Source organism: Cordyceps javanica, chromosome 4 (genome assembly GCF_051103115.1).
Source record: "Cordyceps javanica chromosome 4, complete sequence".
NCBI lineage: Eukaryota > Fungi > Ascomycota > Sordariomycetes > Hypocreales > Cordycipitaceae > Cordyceps > Cordyceps javanica.
This window is the reverse complement of record NC_139298.1, coordinates 2,139,682-2,159,618: the sequence shown is the minus strand read 5'-3', so window position 1 is coordinate 2,159,618 and position 19,937 is coordinate 2,139,682. Positions and strand designations below refer to the sequence as shown.

Below are 19,937 nucleotides of genomic sequence, written 5' to 3'. Positions count from 1 at the left end.
ATACGTCGACAAATTCGGCCGGGTCGACAGAAGTCGTTGCGTTTGCCACAGATATGAGCCTTAAACAACTATTGTATTCGCTCAAGAGATCTGAGCCCTCGAAGCAGAGTGAGTCAGTGTTGAAGCCTGACTGCTGTTTATGCCTGGGCAGAAGAGGTTGCGTGGTGAAAATTCGAGCCCCACCATGAGACTGTCGCGGGGATATGGAGGGGCAGTACAGTGAAGTGCGCACTATTGGCACTCCATGTTTAGCGACGTGTGTGCTGATAACGCCGATAGATGACTTCATATTTTTGGTAATTGCGCGCCAAATATCATATTTAACTACTGCAAAAGTACAGTAACCCTCTTGATCCCCCCTTGATACAGCGCAGACTCTTTGTATGCAGTATTGCATGGGACTGGTGGCGGAGGGGTAACCTCGGGTTCTCGCACTGTACGCTGACCTCGTCACTCGTTTGCGCCTGGGCCGAAGTGAATGCCTTGGGCAATGACATACTAGCCTCTGACAACATACAAATGAATGCTATGACTTGAGAGTCCACTGTGAAACTTCATATGAAGAACAATATGCGCCATGGAACAATTTCTCACGCTGGTCGGCATGCAGGCCATGAAGCTCGTTGTCAGATCGGCCATCGTCTTCACCTCGTCATATGCGCTGAAACAATATTCGCAGCTTCTTACGACTGTGAACGATGAACAGCTTTCCGCTGAACTCAGAGCTCTCCAAGATGAACTAGAAGGTAAAACTCAGGTATGTGACAGTTTCACGGTACGAGCCGTACCTGACCTTTGACATCATTTAGATTATCACGCCAGCAATTAACTTGATCGAACTCAGATCAGGACGTGGTAACAGCGCTCTGGAATCGGCCCTAGTGCTTACGACAAAAATTCAAAAAGAAATGACTTTGCTTGGCGACAAAATTGCCTCCTTAACTTCTGGTCAAACCAGCCAAGCCGCAATCCGCCATTTGATCGCAGACATTAGAGCTCTCATCGATCGTATAGATGAAAGCATACCACTTCTCCAACTGGCAATTTCCGCATCTGGAGAAAGTTTGTCAACGAACTTGCCTGATTCTGTTTCACCTTCGCGAATGCTTCAAGCCAGCGCTTTTCTAATGATTGCCGACAGCCAGTTCACAGCCAACCCGCGAACACGAATCCAAGTCGGGCCAGACTTCACCGTATCAGTATATATGATCTTCAAAGGCTATTCATTTCAACGGCCAGAAAACTCTTCTTCCAACAATACCCATCAATATTGGAATCTTGAAAACACTAGCAAGCCCACTTGGCAAGAAGTCTTGCATAAGGCACGTCTGAGACTCCATCGCGCACCTTGCCCGCGAAGTCGATCGCAACACAATGGGCTAGAAAGTTCTTCAGTATACTCGTATTATCTCGAGATCCAGGAAAACTTAGATGACGGGAGGCTGCACAATCTTTCAGACAGCTCTATGGAAGGCTGCGGATCAGATCTAATACCAATCACTGAAATCACCAGACTTCTCTACACCAATTCTGCGGCTATTCTCAACATCAAAGACGACCCAGAAGCATGTAGCACACCAATATTGTTGCTCAAAAGGGAGTTAAATGCCATCAAGATATTTAATGAATCAAAACTCGATACAGCGGAGGACGAGACGCAGCACCGCGTGGACTGCCAAATCTTTAACGAATGCAAAGGTGCAACACTCAGCAGTCAAGATAGCGAGCCTTTTATCCCTTCAACACATAGCTCTCGATTTCCGTCATATCTTGATCCAGAGTGGATTGCTCTCGAAATGTATACGGCAGATGAATGCGACGACAGCCAATCCGACCGAAGCGAAGCCTGGTCCACACAAGAGGGTTGTAACGAACATGAACAAAGCAGCAGTTGTGAGGCCGCAACAAACGATGCTGTGAGCCAATTAAGCTCGCTTACCCTTCAAGATGACAGTGAGCACAGGTCAGAACCCCAATGCGCGACTGCCAGCACCCACCGAAGCGTACCCAACAACCTTTCCGGCATGGTCACTACGTCATTGTCCCTCCTTGAGCTCGTCATCAGGCTGGCCATCTTGCAAGAAACACAGCAGAAGTCTCATCTCTCGGTACCCGACCATATCCTTACATGCTTCTTGGGCGGAACACTGCAGCCAAATGATTTATAGAACAGTGGCTTAGCCCGAATAGGCCTGGCCATTGATTGTATTATGTCGCCTGGCAGCTATCTTCGCGGGCGCGTGGCAAAAGGCATTTTCAGTGTCGTAGAAAAAGACAACCGTGATAGTCAGCGCTATTCGATGATTCTATATACACAGTAAGCAGTTTCAGCGAAACCACCAATTAACAGATCCATTCAAGCCTCCGGAGATTCCCTTGCTTTTCACAGAGTGCCACCAGCCTTCGGGTATGAAAAGCGCGTCTCCAGCATCAAGTTCTACTTCACACATCTCCTCAATAGCCTTTTCAGGCTGCCAAACTGCTCCATGAAGAACTTCGCGCTCGTCTCCCCCCATCATCTCTAGACCTCTGATGCGGCTACTCCCTTGCATGCGAAGCTGTACTTGAACTTGTAGATACAGCTGTTCTCCTAGTTGCGGCGGGAGAAGCCTAATAATCTTCTGCTTGTAGAGCTGACAGAACAAATTTGGATTGGGATCTCGATGAAGTGGGGTGTATGTAGGTTCAGTCCCCAGCCAGATTGATGAGCTATAAATGTCACCTTTGCCAGTCTCCAAGACCAACGCAGGGGTTGGCAAATCTTGCTGTAGGCCTGCCGGAAGATCTGCAAGAAGCGACTGCGCAATATACAATTCAACAGTATTTCTACCAGAAGCTTTTCTATGTTGATTGAACTCCAACGCCCTGTGTAGCAGCTTCAAAGGTGCGAAGAGCTGGAAGAAGCGGGTGCCTGGAGCTTCCGTCACAGTCGAGTGTAAGATACCAGCTATTATTTGGTCTTCCATGTCCTGACTTGCGACTAATGAGTCGCAAAATGCATGCAAGGCCTGCAGATGTTCTTCCGACGTCCCCAATATCTCGTAGGGGAAAGGTAACTGATGATACTGATCAAGCTGCTCTGGCAACCCTACCCTGGTTACAGCAGAGTCTTGTACAGGGCCTTGGAACCATTTATTAAAGGCAGGTATCGATAATGTCGGAGAACCATAATTCTTTCTAAAAAGGGCAGGTGTCTTTTTCGCATAGGCTCCGTGCTTGAATGATTGGATGCTGTCACCTGTAGCATTCCAAGGTATTGTTTGTATGGGAAGTACAGTGAGCCTGCGACTCGTGCTGCTGTGAAACTGCTTTATTGCCGAACGGCAGACAGATATGGAGGACATAGCCTACCGATCAGTGCATTAAAACACATGCAAAAACACGAAAAAAATAGCTGTAAGGATTGAGGGTACTTATTTCCGCGGTTCAAACTTGCGAAGGCGATCTTCAGTTGGACAGTATGATGGCTTCCGCGGAAGCCGGGTAAACCCAGCTTCCGCCAACCCACCAACGGGCTGCGCGGTGTCTTTCGCCCCTCCCCACCGCAACATCCCACCACCACTGGTCTCAAAACGCCATATCACGCAGCTTCAGCAGCCTTATCCCAGTACCCCAACCCAGTGGGGGAATCACTTTTGTCTCTTTTGTGGTGCGCACGAGACTATACTGTTACATAGCGTTTTTGCGGTACCGATACCTCCCTTGTGCCGTGCGGGAGACGACGTGCGCTGCGGAGCCTGTACGCGTGCACCAACCACCACTGGGCACTTTGAGACAGCCTTGAGCTACGACTACCTCTCAGGCCCGACCTGGCCAGACGCGAGGCCTCGCGAGGTTTTTCAAAATCGACTTTTAAATCTATCGAGCGGTGCCATGTCAACATCATCAGCGGCGCCCGAGTCTTGGATCACGAGCTTCTGCTCCCTGCTCGGGCACGAATATTTTGCGGAGGTGTCTGAGGATTTCATTGAAGATGACTTCAACTTGACAGGCTTACAGACCCAGGTTGATATGTATAAGGAGGCTTTGGAGGTAAGAGACGTCGTCACTTTCACTACCTCCTCGGCGCGAGCTACTGACACTTAGCTTCAGATGATTCTCGATGTAGAACCCGAAGAAGACGATGAAGATCTTGATGAAGATGAGGAGGACTATGACAACGAATCGGCCATGGAGCATGGCTCCCGATTCGGCAACGAGAGAAGGCATCATGCCAGAATGGCCAGCGATCTTACCGTCATTGAATCTTCTGCAGAGCTGCTGTACGGTCTCATCCATCAGCGATTCATCTGCTCGCGGGTCGGAATACAACAGATGAGTGAAAAGTACGAACTAGGTCACTTCGGTTCCTGCCCCCGTACGCATTGCGAACAGTCGCGCACGCTCCCTGTCGGGTTGTCTGATATCCCAGGCGAGGATACAGTCAAGCTTTTCTGCCCTGCATGCCTGGACGTCTATGTCCCTCCCAACAGCCGGTTTCAGACTGTCGATGGAGCATTCTTTGGTCGCACTTTTGGGGCTCTCTTCCTCATGACCTTCCCGGAGTATGACCTCACGCGACGCGGCTCAGAAGCGCTAACCTCCATCAACACTCGCATTCCCATTGCGGAGGGCGAGGGAATTGTAAATGGCATGTACGCGAAGAATATTGCCCCTGGTCTTGGTCCCGGTCGTATATATGAGCCTAAAATCTATGGCTTCAAGGTGTCGGAGCGTGCTCGCACAGGCCCGCGCATGCGCTGGCTAAGAGAACGACCCGCCGATGTATCCGAACTGGACGAGGCTCGGGTGTATCTGCAACAGAACCCAGACTCGGACGACGATGCTGCCGCTGCCACCAGCAGTGCCATCGTGCGCAGACGGCCTCCAGGCAACGCGCGTCTCCGCCAGCGACAAAACCAGAACCAGAACGGTAGTCCGATGGCCATGTCAACAAACGGCGCTGAATCCGAGCTGTAGCATGGCGCACGAAGCACAACGCCGCCTGAACTCAAAGCTCGAAACCACAAACATCACTACCGTGTGCAATTCGAGCGCCAACATCGTGGCAAGATCGTGGCAACATCCCGGCTCGATTAGCCAATATCATTCAATATGGGGTTGGCCGTGATGCATGACACACGATGCTAGCTAGCAGCCTAGCTCGCGAGCGTCGATAGGCTCGTCGCCAATGCAGTGGGAGTCGGACGATTTTAGACGAGACCACCGCGGCTTGTACACGTTACTTGAAGGGGGATTCGGAGTCTCGGACGGAGGAAGCGTATACTGCGCTGGGTGGTGAATACTAGAAACAAGCTAAACAAAAATTACAGGAGCGGAATATTGCTTCTTTGCATAGACTGGGCGTTGGGACAGACACTTCCTAGGGACAACTGTAGGGACAAGCCTGCTGAAGCATTTAAGGCTGGGCGAAATCCCTCATTAACTCGAAAAACAAGACACCTTCGAAACATACATTTTTTATTCTCATTTCTGTATCTCTTCTCTCCCGTTCCTTGTCTACAATCCTTGTCTACAATCTCCCCTACTGAGGTTATACTTGTCATAGCTTATTCTTCCCGTCAATCGCGTTGATCGTATTTTAGCCGGCGTTTATGAGTATGCTAGATCATTGGCGGGCCAGAGGCGTTCATTGGGTTTTCTGCTATTGTTCTTTCTGTTACCATGTTTGAAGCTGCGGCCCCAGCCCGCAGAGATTGCATGCCAAAGTTTAATCGGTGTCTTTCGCTACGGACGGAAGCCTAGACCTACGTGAGTGAACGACAGCGGAAGCAAGTAAAATGGATAGGTTGATCGACTATTACACGTGATGGTACGCAAAGTTAAGAACTACTCTCCGCAAAATAAGTAATAATAACTTGTAGCCGGCTCAGATCGTGCCTATTGGTATGCTAGCCGAGCCACGTTGGTTTCAGAGCGATGCAATTATAAAATCCAATTGTGTTAAAAAAACGACTGTTGTGACCTACGGCGTAATAGCGCCCATACCTTTGTTATGCTCACATCATGCTTCCCGATTTGACATCCTATCTCAGCGGAGAGCCTTTGCCAGGCGTCCAGTTCCCGCCGGTGCCTCCAAATCCGGGTGTCGCCAGTGTCGCCGCCTTTCTCACCGGTGTCAAAGGTCCCCCGTTTCCGTCCACCGGCAATGGCGGCGTGTCTATACGCTGAACGTCCTGCCCGTCCTTGCGCGGCGGCTTAAAGTTGACGTCTCGCCCGGCGCGATAAATATCCTGCAGCATCGGCTCTAGGATCCCGGCATCTTCAAACTCAAGGTATTTCCTATATAGCTTGAGCGCGGTGCGTGAATCTTCGATTGAGTCGTGAGTTTCCATTTGAATGTCCTCCTTGAGCAGGTACCAGGCCAAGAAAGCGAGTGATAATTTTCGTAGTCTTGTCTTCAGGAAAAAGAGATCAATTGTATCAATGATCTGTGACTTTGGTACGTGGATATTAATGACACGAAAGTCCTGCTTCAAGCCATGTCCCAGGAACTTGCAGCCCAGGTTAAGCAGGACCCAAAGCTTCTTGTACACTATTTTGAGGGGTAGTAAACTGTGCTGGGAGACTCGCGGATCCAGGTCGGACTGAGTAATGCCAGAATAGGATGTGAGATAATCCACAATAGGCTCCTTAATGGTGATATAATCGTCGATGAAGGGCAGTCCTTCTTCTTCGCCCTGCCCTCGGACAACCGAAGCCCTTGCTAAAGCATAAACAATGGGTCGAATTGTTTCTCGTTCGCCGTCTGAATTCATCTCAATCTCTGGTTGCCTGACAGCCACAAACTCAGTATCAAGGGCGATGATAGTTTCGGGACCAGGATGTTCTGTCGGCTTTTTGAGTAATTCGTATGTTCTGTTCTCAGGAGGGTGCGGGTTTGTGTTTTCGTACAGAATCGAAGTATCGAGTTGATCCTTCCATGTCGAATCAATTTTGTTGTTTGCGTCCTTGACCTGGAACGCAATGACCGATGGTACTTTCCAGGAAGTATTGAAGGTAAGAGCTTCGTCTGTGCTGACTGAGCGTACCAGGAAGTCATTGAACAGATGCCACTGGCTCTTCCCTGGCGCTTCTGCTTCGGCATGCGCGACGTTGATCATTGAGACTAGGTGTGGCTTCTGTGTTTGCGCGTTCTCGATGTTGATTGCCATACCAATCAACGAATAGACCGTAATATTGTGCATACCGCGCTGAAGGTGTAGTTTCAAGTCTTCGCCCTCGTAGCAGAAAAACTGGCCTTGATCAACTATGATGCCAATTTCTTCTGGAAGCCAACCTGGCGTAGACCAAAGTATGCGATGCTCGTGGCTGTTGATGGCGGTATTTAATATGAGGACCGCTGGAATGCTGTGGATAGTCTTCTTTGTTGCAATGTTCTTATATTTGCTGCATTTTCCGCACCATCCCTTTGATGTTGTCTCCCTCTCCACGCTGTTTTTGAGAACTTGAGAGAAGGTGACCCTTGGGAACTTCGAGATATTGGCTTGTGCCTTTGGAGACGGGTACAACAAATCATTCACCAAAGTCGACCCAGGGCGTGTATATTCGCTGCGACATGATATGCAGTTGATGGAGCTAGTTGCAGAAGTTGACAGAACTTGCTCCATTGGCGCAGCTGTACCCTCTATCAACCTGAAATCTTGTACAATTTTATCGAGGAGGAAGCGCGTCAAACCCTGCAACATCATATTCAGTGAAGAACCGCGCGGGTCTTCTTCCAAAAGGCCCAGCGCACCGGCTTGGGGTTGATTGCTAAGCGTCTTTAGCAAATTTGTCGCCTGGCAAATGGATCCCTCAGCCTTTTGCAGCATATCGAACAAGTAGCCAAGCTCGCAGAGTATGCAAATCTCACTCAAACACGACGTGGCAGCGTGACGAAGCGCCAGATTTCGAATGATGGGGATGAAATGCATGATCTGCAGAAGAGAATTGGCGTATGAGTTTGAAATGTGAATTTCGAGTCCTGAAAACTTTGTCTTGTTGTAGAATCTGCTGTTCTTAGCTTGTGTGCTGACAGAATAAAGAGACGACTTACCCAAAATCAAAGTCATCAACACCGAACTTGCTGTATTTGATCTCCACATTGCCATACATGGCCGGCACTTCGGATTTCTTACTTTCAATCTCAGCCTCGGCCAGTGAGCTATGAGTGTCCTCGGCTCTGTCATCTGCAACACTATCTGACTTGGCTGATTCGCGCGCTTTTTCACTCAGAAACTTGGGCGCTTTGAGGCCGGCATTGACCGATTTGATCAGATTCCGAGTGTCCTCGGCCTGGTTTCGCCTTAATCCTCGTGTGTTGCGCCCATACAAGGCAAACCCGGTAGCTTTGAGTGTCGAAAGGAACTGCTGGTCAAGTTTGGGTGGCGGCGCTCCGACATCAGACACTAGATCCGGCCATGCAGAAGCTAGAACATCGCGATAGTATGGGAGCCCAACGGCATTCAGTGGCCTACAGCACGTTAGCATTGGGTCAGAGTCATAGGACTAAGCATAGAAACTGACACCTCCGGCGACCAGTCTATGGGAGGCAAACGCTCCTCCGTAGCAGCAAACTCGAGTGGCGTTGGAAGGTCGACAAAACGGAGCTTGCTTCGTGATCCCCATAGTTGGATAGAGCATTCCGAATCTGTAAATGCCAACGCTTCTCCAGATGGAGCAATTTCGAACATATTCAGAAAACCAAACATGGTTGCCTGTCTCACATTGCTAGTGTTCGGGTTCATCAGATCAACCACATGCATCTGTCCACTCTGTGAAACAACAAAGCTTGTGGTGAGCATCCTAGGGTGCATGCGACAGTATGCAGCTCCGGCTGGGAACGGTACTGGTGGCATAGATGCCATCTTCTTCATGTCAAAGACATTGAGGAACGGATCAAGCATGTAAGCCTGTCCTTGGCGTAGTGAATAGCCGCACGTGGTAACGAAATCATGCTGTGCGTCCATATCGTTGATGAGAGCTGAATGAGCATTCCAGGATTTAACGACTGTAAAGGAGACTGGGTCAAGTAAGTTGACTAGGCCATTCTGGGTTGCAGCGCAGATATAACGGCCTCGTTTCATGATGAGGTATTGGTGCTCAGTCGGGACCTGCAGATGTCAGCCTTGTGAGAAGAGTACCTTGCTGTGGGACCTCATACCTGCTTGACGACATCACCTTTATTGAGGTCGATAACAAGCATTTTGTTCTGCATTCCGGCAACAATGATCTCCGCGGTTCCTTTGGAAGTGAAGCTCATGCACCTCAGGTCTAACATAGCGTCGTGTCTACAAGGGGAGTCAGCGAGGTAGTCGTGCCTTGGGCTTATGAAATTTACTTTATGTGCCATATTGCAGTACCCCTCCTATGTGCCATGTGAACATCGTTGGATCCGAGAGCGATCACGCCCTTATCGTTGACCAGAATCTGCCGGATAGGCCCCTCCGAGGACAGGTGTGCTTTGAAGGACGTGTAGCGCTGCAGTTCGCTTCCGGTGAAAGACGTGACGCGTCCCTTGATGATTGTGAGAAACTCTCTGCGCTATTCATGTGTGTACAACCGGGAAACTCGTACATAGTCATTTCCAGTCCACAGCAGTTCCTGTGACGTATCGAACATCATGGTCGTAACCGGGGTTGGCATAGCGTGGACGCCCGGAGCCGGAGGCGGGAAATGGATGCGGGCAACCTAAAAGATGTATGCGCATTAGTACATCGTGTTACAGGCAGAGCGCACCGCGGGTGCTGACGTGTGAGCACAATTGCTCGCTTACGCGTCATTACGGTGCGGAGAGACCAGTGTTGGGAGTAGTGCGCCATACGTCACCCCAATCTGCATCCATCTTGACTGATTTCACATAATCCTCAGTATCATAGTTCCAGGTAATAGTGGGGTATCACTGCAATGTTGCGATGGGCTTGAGCGGCTTCCAAGGTGACGCACGGGAGAGCGCGATGCTGTAGTTGTCGGGTGCTGAGGTTGCGACTTGAGCTCCGACATGCGAAGTGGGACGCGGTTAGTTGGTGCTGCCTACCTCTTGCCAGGCCAGGCTGCCAGCGAACCTAGTTACTAACTGTGTGGACAGATGCTGGAGGGGTAAGTGCCGCCTTAGTACCCCTGCTGACCTATCAGAGTACACAGCAGTAGGTACCTAGCTAGGTAGGCAGGCAGGTACCGGGCTGTGGGCCGAGCTACCCGGGATCGTGACATCTAGCTTGTGCATCAGTTGTGATGAGTTTCACGACGCTGCATTGAGCAAATCAACCCCAAAGCAATATGGAGCGCGATTTCGAACACTTGAAAACATTGAAATTTGCCAAGTCCTCCTATTCAACAGCGTTACCGTGAAAGGTGTGTTCTGCTTCACCTGCTACGGTCACTTGGACACTGTCTCACAAGGCAACTTTGGTGCAACTTTCATAATGAGGCCCTAGAATTGCGCTGAGACACGCCGCAGAATTATCATGGCAATTGATATATGGCGAAATTTACAGACACTAACCCCCTTCTCAACTCAATTGCATCATCCATGCGCTCATCATTGCGTCCAACTTCTACATGCCACCTTGTATCCGTCATTTTCCCAGCTTCGTCCCACAACCTTTGGAAGCTCTCATGATTGTGGAGGTACGACCTACTACCGGTCGGGGCAACTCGCGTCGGGTGTATTGTACCTACATGTCTGCCATATATAAAACTGTTCTTCGTGTCCGTTCTCAGCCAAAGTATCAGTCGTTTGGCGGCGTATAGCTGCTCTGTCCATGACAGCAAGTGGAAGAAACTGTCGGCGTGTACGATTGTGAAACGCCCAGCAAGGACGTTCAACCGCCCATCATCCGGGTTGAGCAAGTCTCCAGTGACAAATGTTGCCCCAAGTGTCTCCTTGTCACGAAACAGATCGTAACCCAGGCTGATGAACTGAGGCTCAATATCAGCGCCAAAGAGCTTGGAGCCTGCCACGCCATTGGCACGCAGCTGCCTCAGCGCCTGACCAAAGCCACAGCCGATATCCAGTATGGCGTCTGTAGACCTCGGAAGCGTAAGACGAAAGAGAACCTGCTGAAAGTACGGGTCTAGAGGTTCGGCCAGATGCAGAAACTTCCAGCGCCCTATGAAGGGCTGTCGCGACACATCCCAGGCTCGCTTCCGCTGCAACAGGGTCAGCATCTCTGCAAAAAAGACAAAGATCAACCAAGGGAAGATCCTACAATATGCAACAAATGACTGTCGATATCCGCCTCTGGGAGGCCACTATAGTGGTGCAGCAAGCCATACGCTGTGGCGTTGGACCTTGGAGCGCCGTCTGTGTAGGCCCACTTCTGGAGAGTCAAGATGTCCATATGTGGCTTGCTGCGATTTAAGGGCCGTGGGGACGGAAAGAAAGCCCATATGGGATGAAATCAGTGTAGGGATTGCCATGGGGTCATTACTAGAACGATTCCATTTTGGCCGGCTGCGCAGAATGCATTCCGTGGCCCAATAGCCAATTTACGGATCAAAAAAAGGAATTAATATGCTTACGAGTTACCTGGTATGTAGCCAGTGAGGCTCTGCGGACCATGATGACTAAGCCATCTGGCCCCCAGCTGCAGAAAAATTCTTCCACCTCCGTGCTCTGATCGCAGGCCACCTAAAAAATACACGCTTCGCGGCGCCGAGTTCTTCCTCTTCCGTTGCGCGCGCGACGGGTCCATCGCATTTATCATCCTCCGGATTCCAGGTACGGCTCTGTGTAAGTCGGCATTTGGCTACAATTTCTACCAGCGACATAATCGCGCCCCAATTCTGGGAAATTTGCTGTCGCCGGTGAATTGCGCTGGCGCGCGCGTGCTAACAATGGCTTCTTAGATTTTGCCCAACGCGACGAGGCAGCAGTGTCGCGACTAACACGGCCGATCTGCGTATAAGGCGAATACGGCTTTGGCCGCACAGAACAACGACAGTCTACTTACGGAATTATTTCTTCTGGGCAGAACAAATCACTGCTGTTGCTGGGCGATTATAGTCAAAACGTACCTATCCCCTTTCTATCGTTGCCTGCTATGGGTCCCAATCGCGATGGCGAGGCAGACGACCCCAATCTGTATCCATCGCCAGGCGCCGAAGCTCTGGATGCTGGCCCTTTTTATGGTACCAATGGGCGGGATGATACACAAGAACACCACGATCATACAGATTCGCATGTTGATGACCATGTGCCCGAGCAAAGCCATCTTCACGCAGACGAGGACCCCCACAGTGTGTCACGACCCGCAAACTTGGAAGAGTTGCAGCTCGCTGCGCAGTTGGGCCAAGGGCTGGCAGGCGCGGGAATCTTACCAGCGACTGATCCTAATATGAGCGTCGACGAAACTGGTATGCGTAGCATCATGCCTCATACCGAATCCGACCATCACGGCACCCCGAGCTATGTGCACGATACTCCTACCTCAGACCACATGGTCCAACACGCCATGCAGGTGCCTGTCGGTCCACCCCTTGGCCAGTACAACATGGGAGACGGCGTTCCGCCGAGAAAAAGATCAAAAGTCTCACGCGCCTGCGACGAGTGCCGACGGAAGAAGATCAAATGCGACGCGCAGTCCGACACTGGTGAAGCACCGTGCTCCAGCTGCGCGCGATCTAACATTCGTTGTCTGTTTAGTCGCGTACCGCAAAAACGAGGTCCCAGCAAAGGGTATGGTGCAATGGCGTCAATATTGTGAACATGATTACTGACATGGAATATAGTTACATCAAAGAGCTCGCCGACCGAATCAACAGCATCGAGAGCAAGCTCGAGTCCGACGGTGGCATGTCGCAAGATGAAATCGACAAACTGTTCAGCTCGGAGCGCCATCGCGGCACGAACGGCACTACCGTCGTGGATGATGCCAACCGCAAACGTCCGTATTCGAGCATCTCGAATGACTTTAGCACACCGGCCCCGAACCGTCAAGCGCCATGGGGTCCAGAACCCCGATCTGTGCCTCCGGAATCGGCGCATTCAGACTCGTACTACCACAACTCAACTCTGGCACCACAGCCATCTGCTGTGAACGACACGCCATCAAAACCGGCGGCCGACGATGTGGGCGACATGCCCATGGAAGACGGAGAATACGTCCCTAGCATAGACGAGGGGGTGCTCAACGACTTCCTCAACTCGGTGCAGCCCCTCTACCCCATCCTCGCCACGACAAAGACGCGCCAACAAGCGCTGCTGGCGCAGTGCCCGCTGTCCGTCCGGACGGCGTTTGAGATTGCGTTGCTCGCGGTCGGTCAGAGCACGGCGGGCGACGTCCAACAGGCCAGCGCGCTGCTGCACGACTGGGAGAGCAGCGAGGTGCCGCGCTCGCGCGCGACGGATATTGTGCACGCGCAGACGCTGCTGCTGCTCATTATTGACGCGGACTGGCGCTCCGTGGCGACGCTGCCGTTTTTGTTGTCTCGCGCTGTCGGCCTGGCGAATAGCATGAAGCTCTGGAAGCTGCCAGCCGTGGATCCCACCGCCGAGACGGACTGTGATGAAGCTCTCTGCACGCGCATCTGGTGGTCGCTCATTGGCATGGACCGGTGGTACGCGGCCGGTACGGGCAAGCCGGCGCAGATCCCCGATAACAGCGTCGTGGCCCCCGCAGGGTTAGATGCAGTCCTCGGGGAAACCTGCTACTATTTTACACGTACGTATGACCCTTCTCAGCGCCCCATCGTGCCGGAGTATTGCTAACAGCTCCATCCCTTCTAGGTCTCTCTAAGCTCCTCAACCGGATATCATTTGTCATTTCCAACCTCCCCGCCGGCGTCGCCACCGCCGACGTGCCCATGGCCGCCATTCTCGCCGACTACATTGAAAACTACCGCGAGGACCTCCCCGCGCACATGGACGCGGCCGCGTTCCCCCTGATCCATCTCGCATACTGGCACTGCAAGCTCCTCGTCACGCTCCTCACACCCGGCTCGACCGCGACGGAGACGCTGTGGCCCACCAAGGAGGTGACGCAGCTGCTGCTGGCGACGCCGCACCTGCGCAGCCCGCTCGTCAACCACTACGTCTCGCTGGCCGCCATGTCCATCACCACACTGTCCAGGTCGGAGCGCACGCGCGACGAGGCGCTGACGCTCGCCCGCGACGTCGTCGAGGGTGGCGGCGACCACTGGGCCGGCGTCCGCGACCGCCTCGCCGAGGTCCTGCGGCCAACGTCGTCGTCGGCCGCGGTCGATGCTGCGGCCGCCAGCCAGGGTCTGCAGCACCTCGCGGACTTGGCGACGGCGCACGAGAGCTTGACACCGGCGGAGGGCGAGACTGCTGCGGCTGCGGCTGCGGCGACGGCAGCCGAAGCGGCGGCGGCAGCGGCCTCTCTTGCCACGGGCTACCTCGAAGTTGCGTGAGATTACATGCTGCGAGTCTCATCTCGCAACCCCTAACGTCGTTCTTTCTTCATGTACATACGTTTTGATTCAGGACTAAGGAGACATTGTTTTTATCCCTTTTAGGTCATGGCATTGTTGGCGAACCAGAGTGTATAGTAGGACAACAAAAGCAAAACAAGTTTCGCTCGGAAAGGCGCAGCAAAAGGTAGAAGGGTCATTATATGAACTATCAATCAATCGAGCGTATGGGCATTTCTCTCTTGTATACCCTATGTTTGGGTCATGTCGGCTTATACGATACCACCCGCTTACTTGCAACCCAAAGAGATGAGAAATCGCCCCCACCATAACGCCGAAGATGGACTGTATAGGAAGGTTCGTTAAATGAATGAAAATAGGATGGAAATAAAAACCAACGGAATGGTGAATACAAGTGTGCAATATATACAATGTGTTGTACTCTTGCATAGAAGAACTACACATTTGTACAATTGGTATTTTGGTACTGGCAAGCTATCACCGGAAGACGACTGATGTTTTTCGATGTGACTTGTGCTTGCTAGCGTTCTGGACATTGATCAATCAAGAAGCGGTGCGCATCCCGGGGGCTTGACAGTTCATGATATCCGTGACCCGTGCACTCCCCGAGTCAAGCCACCATCGCACCAGAACAGACAGCCCCAACCGGGCTGCTTTTCGAACGGTCAAATTTGCCACTCTAGAACGAAGCAGGCTTGGAGAATCAAATAGGAAAGTTGAAAGATGACCCATGTTGTCGAAAGCCATCACTTTTCAGAAAAATCGCAGGAATGAAAGGAGAGGAAGAGCAGAAAAAACCTTGAAGTTTGAGTACTGGAGTACTCGAGATCCTTCCTTCACCAGATGCGCTCTGTTCGCGTGATGGAATTAGAGGCCAAGATGTCTGGGCATTTATGCCCTTCACCGCCAATTGTCCATCGAGCTCCGGAGGTCAAAGGGGACCGAGTGCTTGGTTCAACGTGTGGACTTTTTGCAAGGGCAGTGGAACAGAGGACAAAGGACGACACAACGACTAGATGTGCGAGAGCGAGAAGGGCCCCAACGTCTTCAAAACCTGGCGACGGCGATTGCGGACAACGGCAGGTGTTGAAGGCTCAAGACAAGCGGGCTCAAGTTGCGAGGAGGAGTGAGAGGAAGGGTGGATGGAAACTCCCCCAATGGTCATGTTGTAAGTGAAATTAGGAGAGAACATCAAGGCCCGAGTATCATCATTTTGATGACCAAGCATGAAGCAGGAAGCAGCACATGGGAGCTATGTAGAAGAAGCCGTCTTTGCTCTCCCTCAAATTCTTTGCTTAGCAGAGGAAGCCATCACGGTTGCCTTCTCAACCACTGATGCCATCGTTTTTTTTTTCCGTTTTTCTTCTTCTTCGTGTTTTACATTACGAATCTAGTTACAGGCCAAACTCATCTCGACACGCCTGCCTGCTGCCTCTCTGGCAAAAGACCGAAGTTCAAGACACGCCCCCCCCCTCCTTTCATCTGCAACAACACCCAACTCACTCTCGCTCGGGCTGCCCGCCGCTACCCGCTCCCCTCCCCTCCCCTCATGTCCGCTTTCCTTTCCGCCGTTCCAGATGTACCGGCTTCTTACTTTTTCTTCCCAACGGAACGTCGGATCCCGCCCATCGGGCTGCTGCTCGCCACCCCTCCTCTCAAAGTACACTATTTTTTTTTTAACCCGCAGCGATTTCTCATGGTTGTAAATCTGCACCCTGTTTGCGGGACTTTGCCCCGGCCGCCCGCAACGGTCGAGGATGGGGTCGTTGTTCCCTTGCCCCCCCCCTAGCATGAACGGTAGATTGTTGTGCAGCCTTGGTGCTCTATTCTTCCTATTCTTCCTCTTCCAAATGACATATTGTCTATTTTTGAATTCTAAATCGCGTGATGCACAGCGTCACAGCAAAGACGACACCCCTGGTACCCCCTCTTTTTTTGCTGTCCTGCCTTCAGGCATTTTTCGCAATATACTAATAAGCTTCCGGAGTAGTAGTAGTAGAAGAAGGGGGCGGGGGACGGCAGAAAGGCCTACGTAGGGGAGGCCTCCGCAAGCAGCTCTCTCTCTACCTGCAAGTACTTACCGGGAGGGGTGCACTTTTTATTCTTGTTCTTGTCCTTGAAAGCATCTTGCACGTGTTTCGTTTGGCTTAGAAAACGTAAAAATTTGACATAGAATGCGCCTCACACGACAAACAAAATCGGCACTTGTCACATCTCTGAAAGCAACTTGTGGCTCGAGGCTGTCAAGCGAGAGGTGTGTGGCAGCCAGAAAAAGAACCCCTCCCTCCTCCATCTCTCGCCAGGTTCCGACTTCCCCTCCACACCCCGCGGCACTGTTGGCAAGGCGGGGCGCGGTTTCCTTTCTTCTTCTCTCTACTTTAACTTTTCACGGTGGGCTAATAAACCGATCGATTCCGGCCCGGGTTCAACCTGGTGAGAGCTTGCTATTTGTGTGGTCACATGTATCTCCCCAATGTCAAAATCATACGCCAGTTGTTTGCGAATCAAACGAAATAGGAAACGGAAAAGACAAAAAAAAAAACAAAAAAGGACAGAGATCAATCAAATCTCCGGGTTACCTAACCATTTGCCTCTTCGCCTCTTGTTCCACTACTTGCAGCCCATGTACCCCTTGTCAAGACGCAAATCTAAACAAGGACGACTTGTGAACGGGACCAGAACGGGACCAGAACGGGACCAGGACGAGGATCATCATACTTGCATCCGCCCCCGACTTCTTCCTTCATCACCCCCGCACTTGTCCTACGTCGCCAAATATAGGCTACGCCTCACCGGCGATGGGGGAGGAACGGGCCAGTCACGTATGCCAAGAAAAGAAAACGGTGGCACATGCCAGTCGAGTGTGCTGGCCAGTGTCAGTCCATTAGATGGCAGGGATTCAGTTCATGTGGTTTCAAAGTCTGCTTGCTAGCTTGCTATGTGTGTGTGCGTGTATGTATGTGTGGCTGCGCTCTCTGGCGCCTGTATAGTGTATTAAAAGTCCAATGAGCCTCTAAGTATTTTTCCGCGCCTCATATTTTATTTTTGTCATTGCCCAGTCCCAAGGGGTATATTCTCTTGTTTTTTTTCGCCGGTAAGTCATATCAAAGCCTCAAATCAAGCAGCCAGAAAAAAACACCAAATAAAGCAAAATAGCAGACCCCAAAGTAAAGGTGATTCTAGCCAGAATCTGTCTATCGAAAAGGAAAAGGAAAAAAAAAAAACGCCAAATCGATATCGAAATATATATGCTTCGTCCTTCTCTTGCCCTGACACAAAGTCTGAAAGATGGCCTCTGTACACCACGGTAGGCAGAGGTCATCGTCCCAACCTTGCATTAGACATTTGAAAGATGGCTTTGTAAGTTTTGTAGCTGCCAAACGCCGTATGTTGCCCTTTTTTTTAAGCCCAGTCCAAATCCTTCACGCGCAACGCGCGTCAGGTCCTATAGTGCAGTGCAAAGAGGAGGAAATAAAATCAGAAGAGGTGTGCAGACGAGCATTGCAGAACGCAGCACTCAAGAGGAAGGAGGCAAAAAAAGTACAAAGTAGCTAAGACGATCTCGCCTATAACAACTCTGCATAGAAAGTAGAAACAGCAACAAAGAAGCCCGAGCGCTTTGACACGTTTCCGCCCCTGCTTATTCCTCATAAGACCGCTGTAAACGCGCCAGAAACATGAATAAAAAAGGAAAGAAAAAAGCGAATGTGACCACACCACAATATATTGCCCAATTGTATCCCGCGTGGTCTTTCTAGAGATCTCTCTTTATCCCTTGCAAAACGCCCGCAGTGAAAAAGAAAACCTCGACGCCTTCCGTGTAGCCCAGTGCAAGAAACAAAACACCAAAAAAGCCACTCATGGCCACAGAGATAGGAAAGCAAGACTACATTTGCCAAAAGTTGTTTGCTGTCGCGGCGCCGAGCGGGTCTGGGCTCTCGTCAACAGTGGCAATGCCGTCATTGTAGTTGGGCATCCAGAACGCGGGGTCCTCCTCGACAAGGGACACGCCAGAGCCAGCCATGGCAGATGTTTCGGCACCCTTGTAGAAGTTGTCGTAATCTATGCTCGTCAGGTCGGCTGCACCGGCAGCCATGACATTTTGGCGCAGGAAGCTGTTGCTACCAAAACCATCCAGGTCGTCGCCGCCGGGCAGAAAGTCTTCAACTTCGGAGACATCGCCCGAGGTGGATGTGGTGTTGGCGAGGTTGGGGAGCTGTTCAGACCCGCTACCGAACTCAAATAGGCCGTTGAAGCTGCGACCCCCTGTTTGGCTATAGCTGGAGGGAGCAAAGTTCTCACCCCGGCCATCGCTGAACTCGTAGTGACTCCAATCGACAGAAGCGGCCGAGAGGCCGGCACTGTACATAGGGCCATCCTGGTCGAACCCGGTGCCAAATAGGTCAAAGGAGCCATTGTTGACATAAGCAGTATTATCAATCCTAGAGAGGTCCAGAGGAGGCAAATTGGCGGCACCGAGCGGGAAGCTAGAGCCAGACATGAGGGGGGAGGCCGTTTCGGACTTGACCCGGCGTTCGCGGGTGGCAGAACTCTTGCCGGCGTTGGGATTGTGAGTGAAGCTCAGGCCTTCGACGCCAGCACCGAGACTGCTGGCGCTGTTGGCCGAGTTGACGCGGTTGAGCTGGTAAGGGTTGCACTTTTGGGCAGCACGGTTGTGCTTGGCCATGGGCTTGTGGTGACCGTTCTCGTCAAACGAGAGACCGCCATCGGCGTGGATGGTATTGGCGCGACGCCTCGGTCTGGCAGGCGGCTTGGGACGGCCGGCGGCAAGTGCAGCAGCCTGGACGTCGGCTGATTCTTGTTCCGAGTCGGACTCGTGGACAGTATCGAGACTCGGTTCCTTCTTGAGGGCGCAAGTGCAGCGACCGCCATGGTTGCAGCAGCACGTCTCTTGAGCGAGGGAGAAGAGGACGCGTTAGAACCCACGAGACTTGCGAGAGGCGTATGGGAGGATCAATAGGGCTCACCAGTGTGTCCTTCGACGGTAGGTTGCAGGTGAGTACACTTGCTCGTCTTCTCACCACAGTCGCACTTGATATGGGCAGCGCGCGACTTGCGCATGGAGCGGCAGTGGGCACATTGAGAGACAGGACGACCCTTTTTATTGATATGCTGAAGAGGGCGATCTGCGCGAGAGGATAGACAGTCAGAGACAAGCTGCAGAGGATGACGGGAACGTCGGGTAGGAAAGGCGGCTCAAGCAATTTTGCCGACCAGACGGACGAGGCCATCGCGGTTCCCTGTGATGGGCGGGCGGCAGCGGGCGTGGGGGTGGGAGCCGTCGCTGTAGGGGCCGGTTGGGGCGCTGAAAGACGTACCTGAGTGCTGGCAGTTACTGACACGGTGCCCGCGCACGCATGCCTCGCAGGCGTACTTTTCGCCGTCAATTATCATTGCGAGAAGATATTGATGTCTTTGAGAGTAGACGCGAGGCAGGAGGCTAGGCCAAGGGAACAAAACCAGGAACAAGAATGCGAGGAGGAGGAGGTCGGTAGGATTTTTTTTCTTGGGAAGAATAGAAGAGAGTAAAAGCTTGGGGG

General features: G+C 51.8%; 5 protein-coding genes across 5 annotated transcripts; 3 read left to right on the top strand and 2 right to left on the bottom strand.

The window, feature by feature from the left end:
• Nucleotides 1-577: 577 nt before the first annotated feature.
• V2A60_006548 (RanGTP-binding protein-domain-containing protein) lies at nt 578-859 on the top strand (the record flags this gene model as incomplete). Its single annotated transcript, XM_083257842.1, has 2 exons — nt 578-757; nt 845-859. The coding sequence occupies 2 exons, from the start codon at nt 578-580 to the stop codon at nt 857-859; spliced, it is 195 nt and encodes a 64-aa protein (XP_083113968.1).
• A 3,014-nt stretch (nt 860-3,873) lies between these two features.
• V2A60_006547 (casein kinase 2 regulatory subunit CKB1) lies at nt 3,874-4,959 on the top strand (the record flags this gene model as incomplete). Its single annotated transcript, XM_083257841.1, has 2 exons — nt 3,874-4,032; nt 4,093-4,959. 2 exons carry the CDS (start codon nt 3,874-3,876, stop codon nt 4,957-4,959), a joined length of 1,026 nt encoding a protein of 341 aa, XP_083113967.1.
• Nucleotides 4,960-6,026: 1,067 nt separating this feature from the next.
• Nucleotides 6,027-11,324, bottom strand: V2A60_006546 (poly(A)-specific ribonuclease; the record flags this gene model as incomplete). The annotated part of the gene is made up of 8 exons (XM_083257840.1): nt 6,027-7,992; nt 8,039-8,455; nt 8,509-9,095; nt 9,146-9,272; nt 9,323-9,498; nt 9,559-9,672; nt 10,780-11,133; nt 11,193-11,324. 8 exons carry the CDS (start codon nt 11,322-11,324, stop codon nt 6,027-6,029), a joined length of 3,873 nt encoding a protein of 1,290 aa, XP_083113966.1.
• A 702-nt stretch (nt 11,325-12,026) lies between these two features.
• On the top strand, nt 12,027-14,355 carry V2A60_006545 (uncharacterized protein; the record flags this gene model as incomplete). The annotated part of the gene is made up of 3 exons (XM_083257839.1): nt 12,027-12,661; nt 12,715-13,646; nt 13,712-14,355. The coding sequence occupies 3 exons, from the start codon at nt 12,027-12,029 to the stop codon at nt 14,353-14,355; spliced, it is 2,211 nt and encodes a 736-aa protein (XP_083113965.1).
• A 3,907-nt stretch (nt 14,356-18,262) lies between these two features.
• On the bottom strand, nt 18,263-19,458 carry V2A60_006544 (uncharacterized protein; the record flags this gene model as incomplete). Its single annotated transcript, XM_083257838.1, has 2 exons — nt 18,263-19,287; nt 19,365-19,458. The coding sequence occupies 2 exons, from the start codon at nt 19,456-19,458 to the stop codon at nt 18,263-18,265; spliced, it is 1,119 nt and encodes a 372-aa protein (XP_083113964.1).
• Nucleotides 19,459-19,937: the final 479 nt, after the last annotated feature.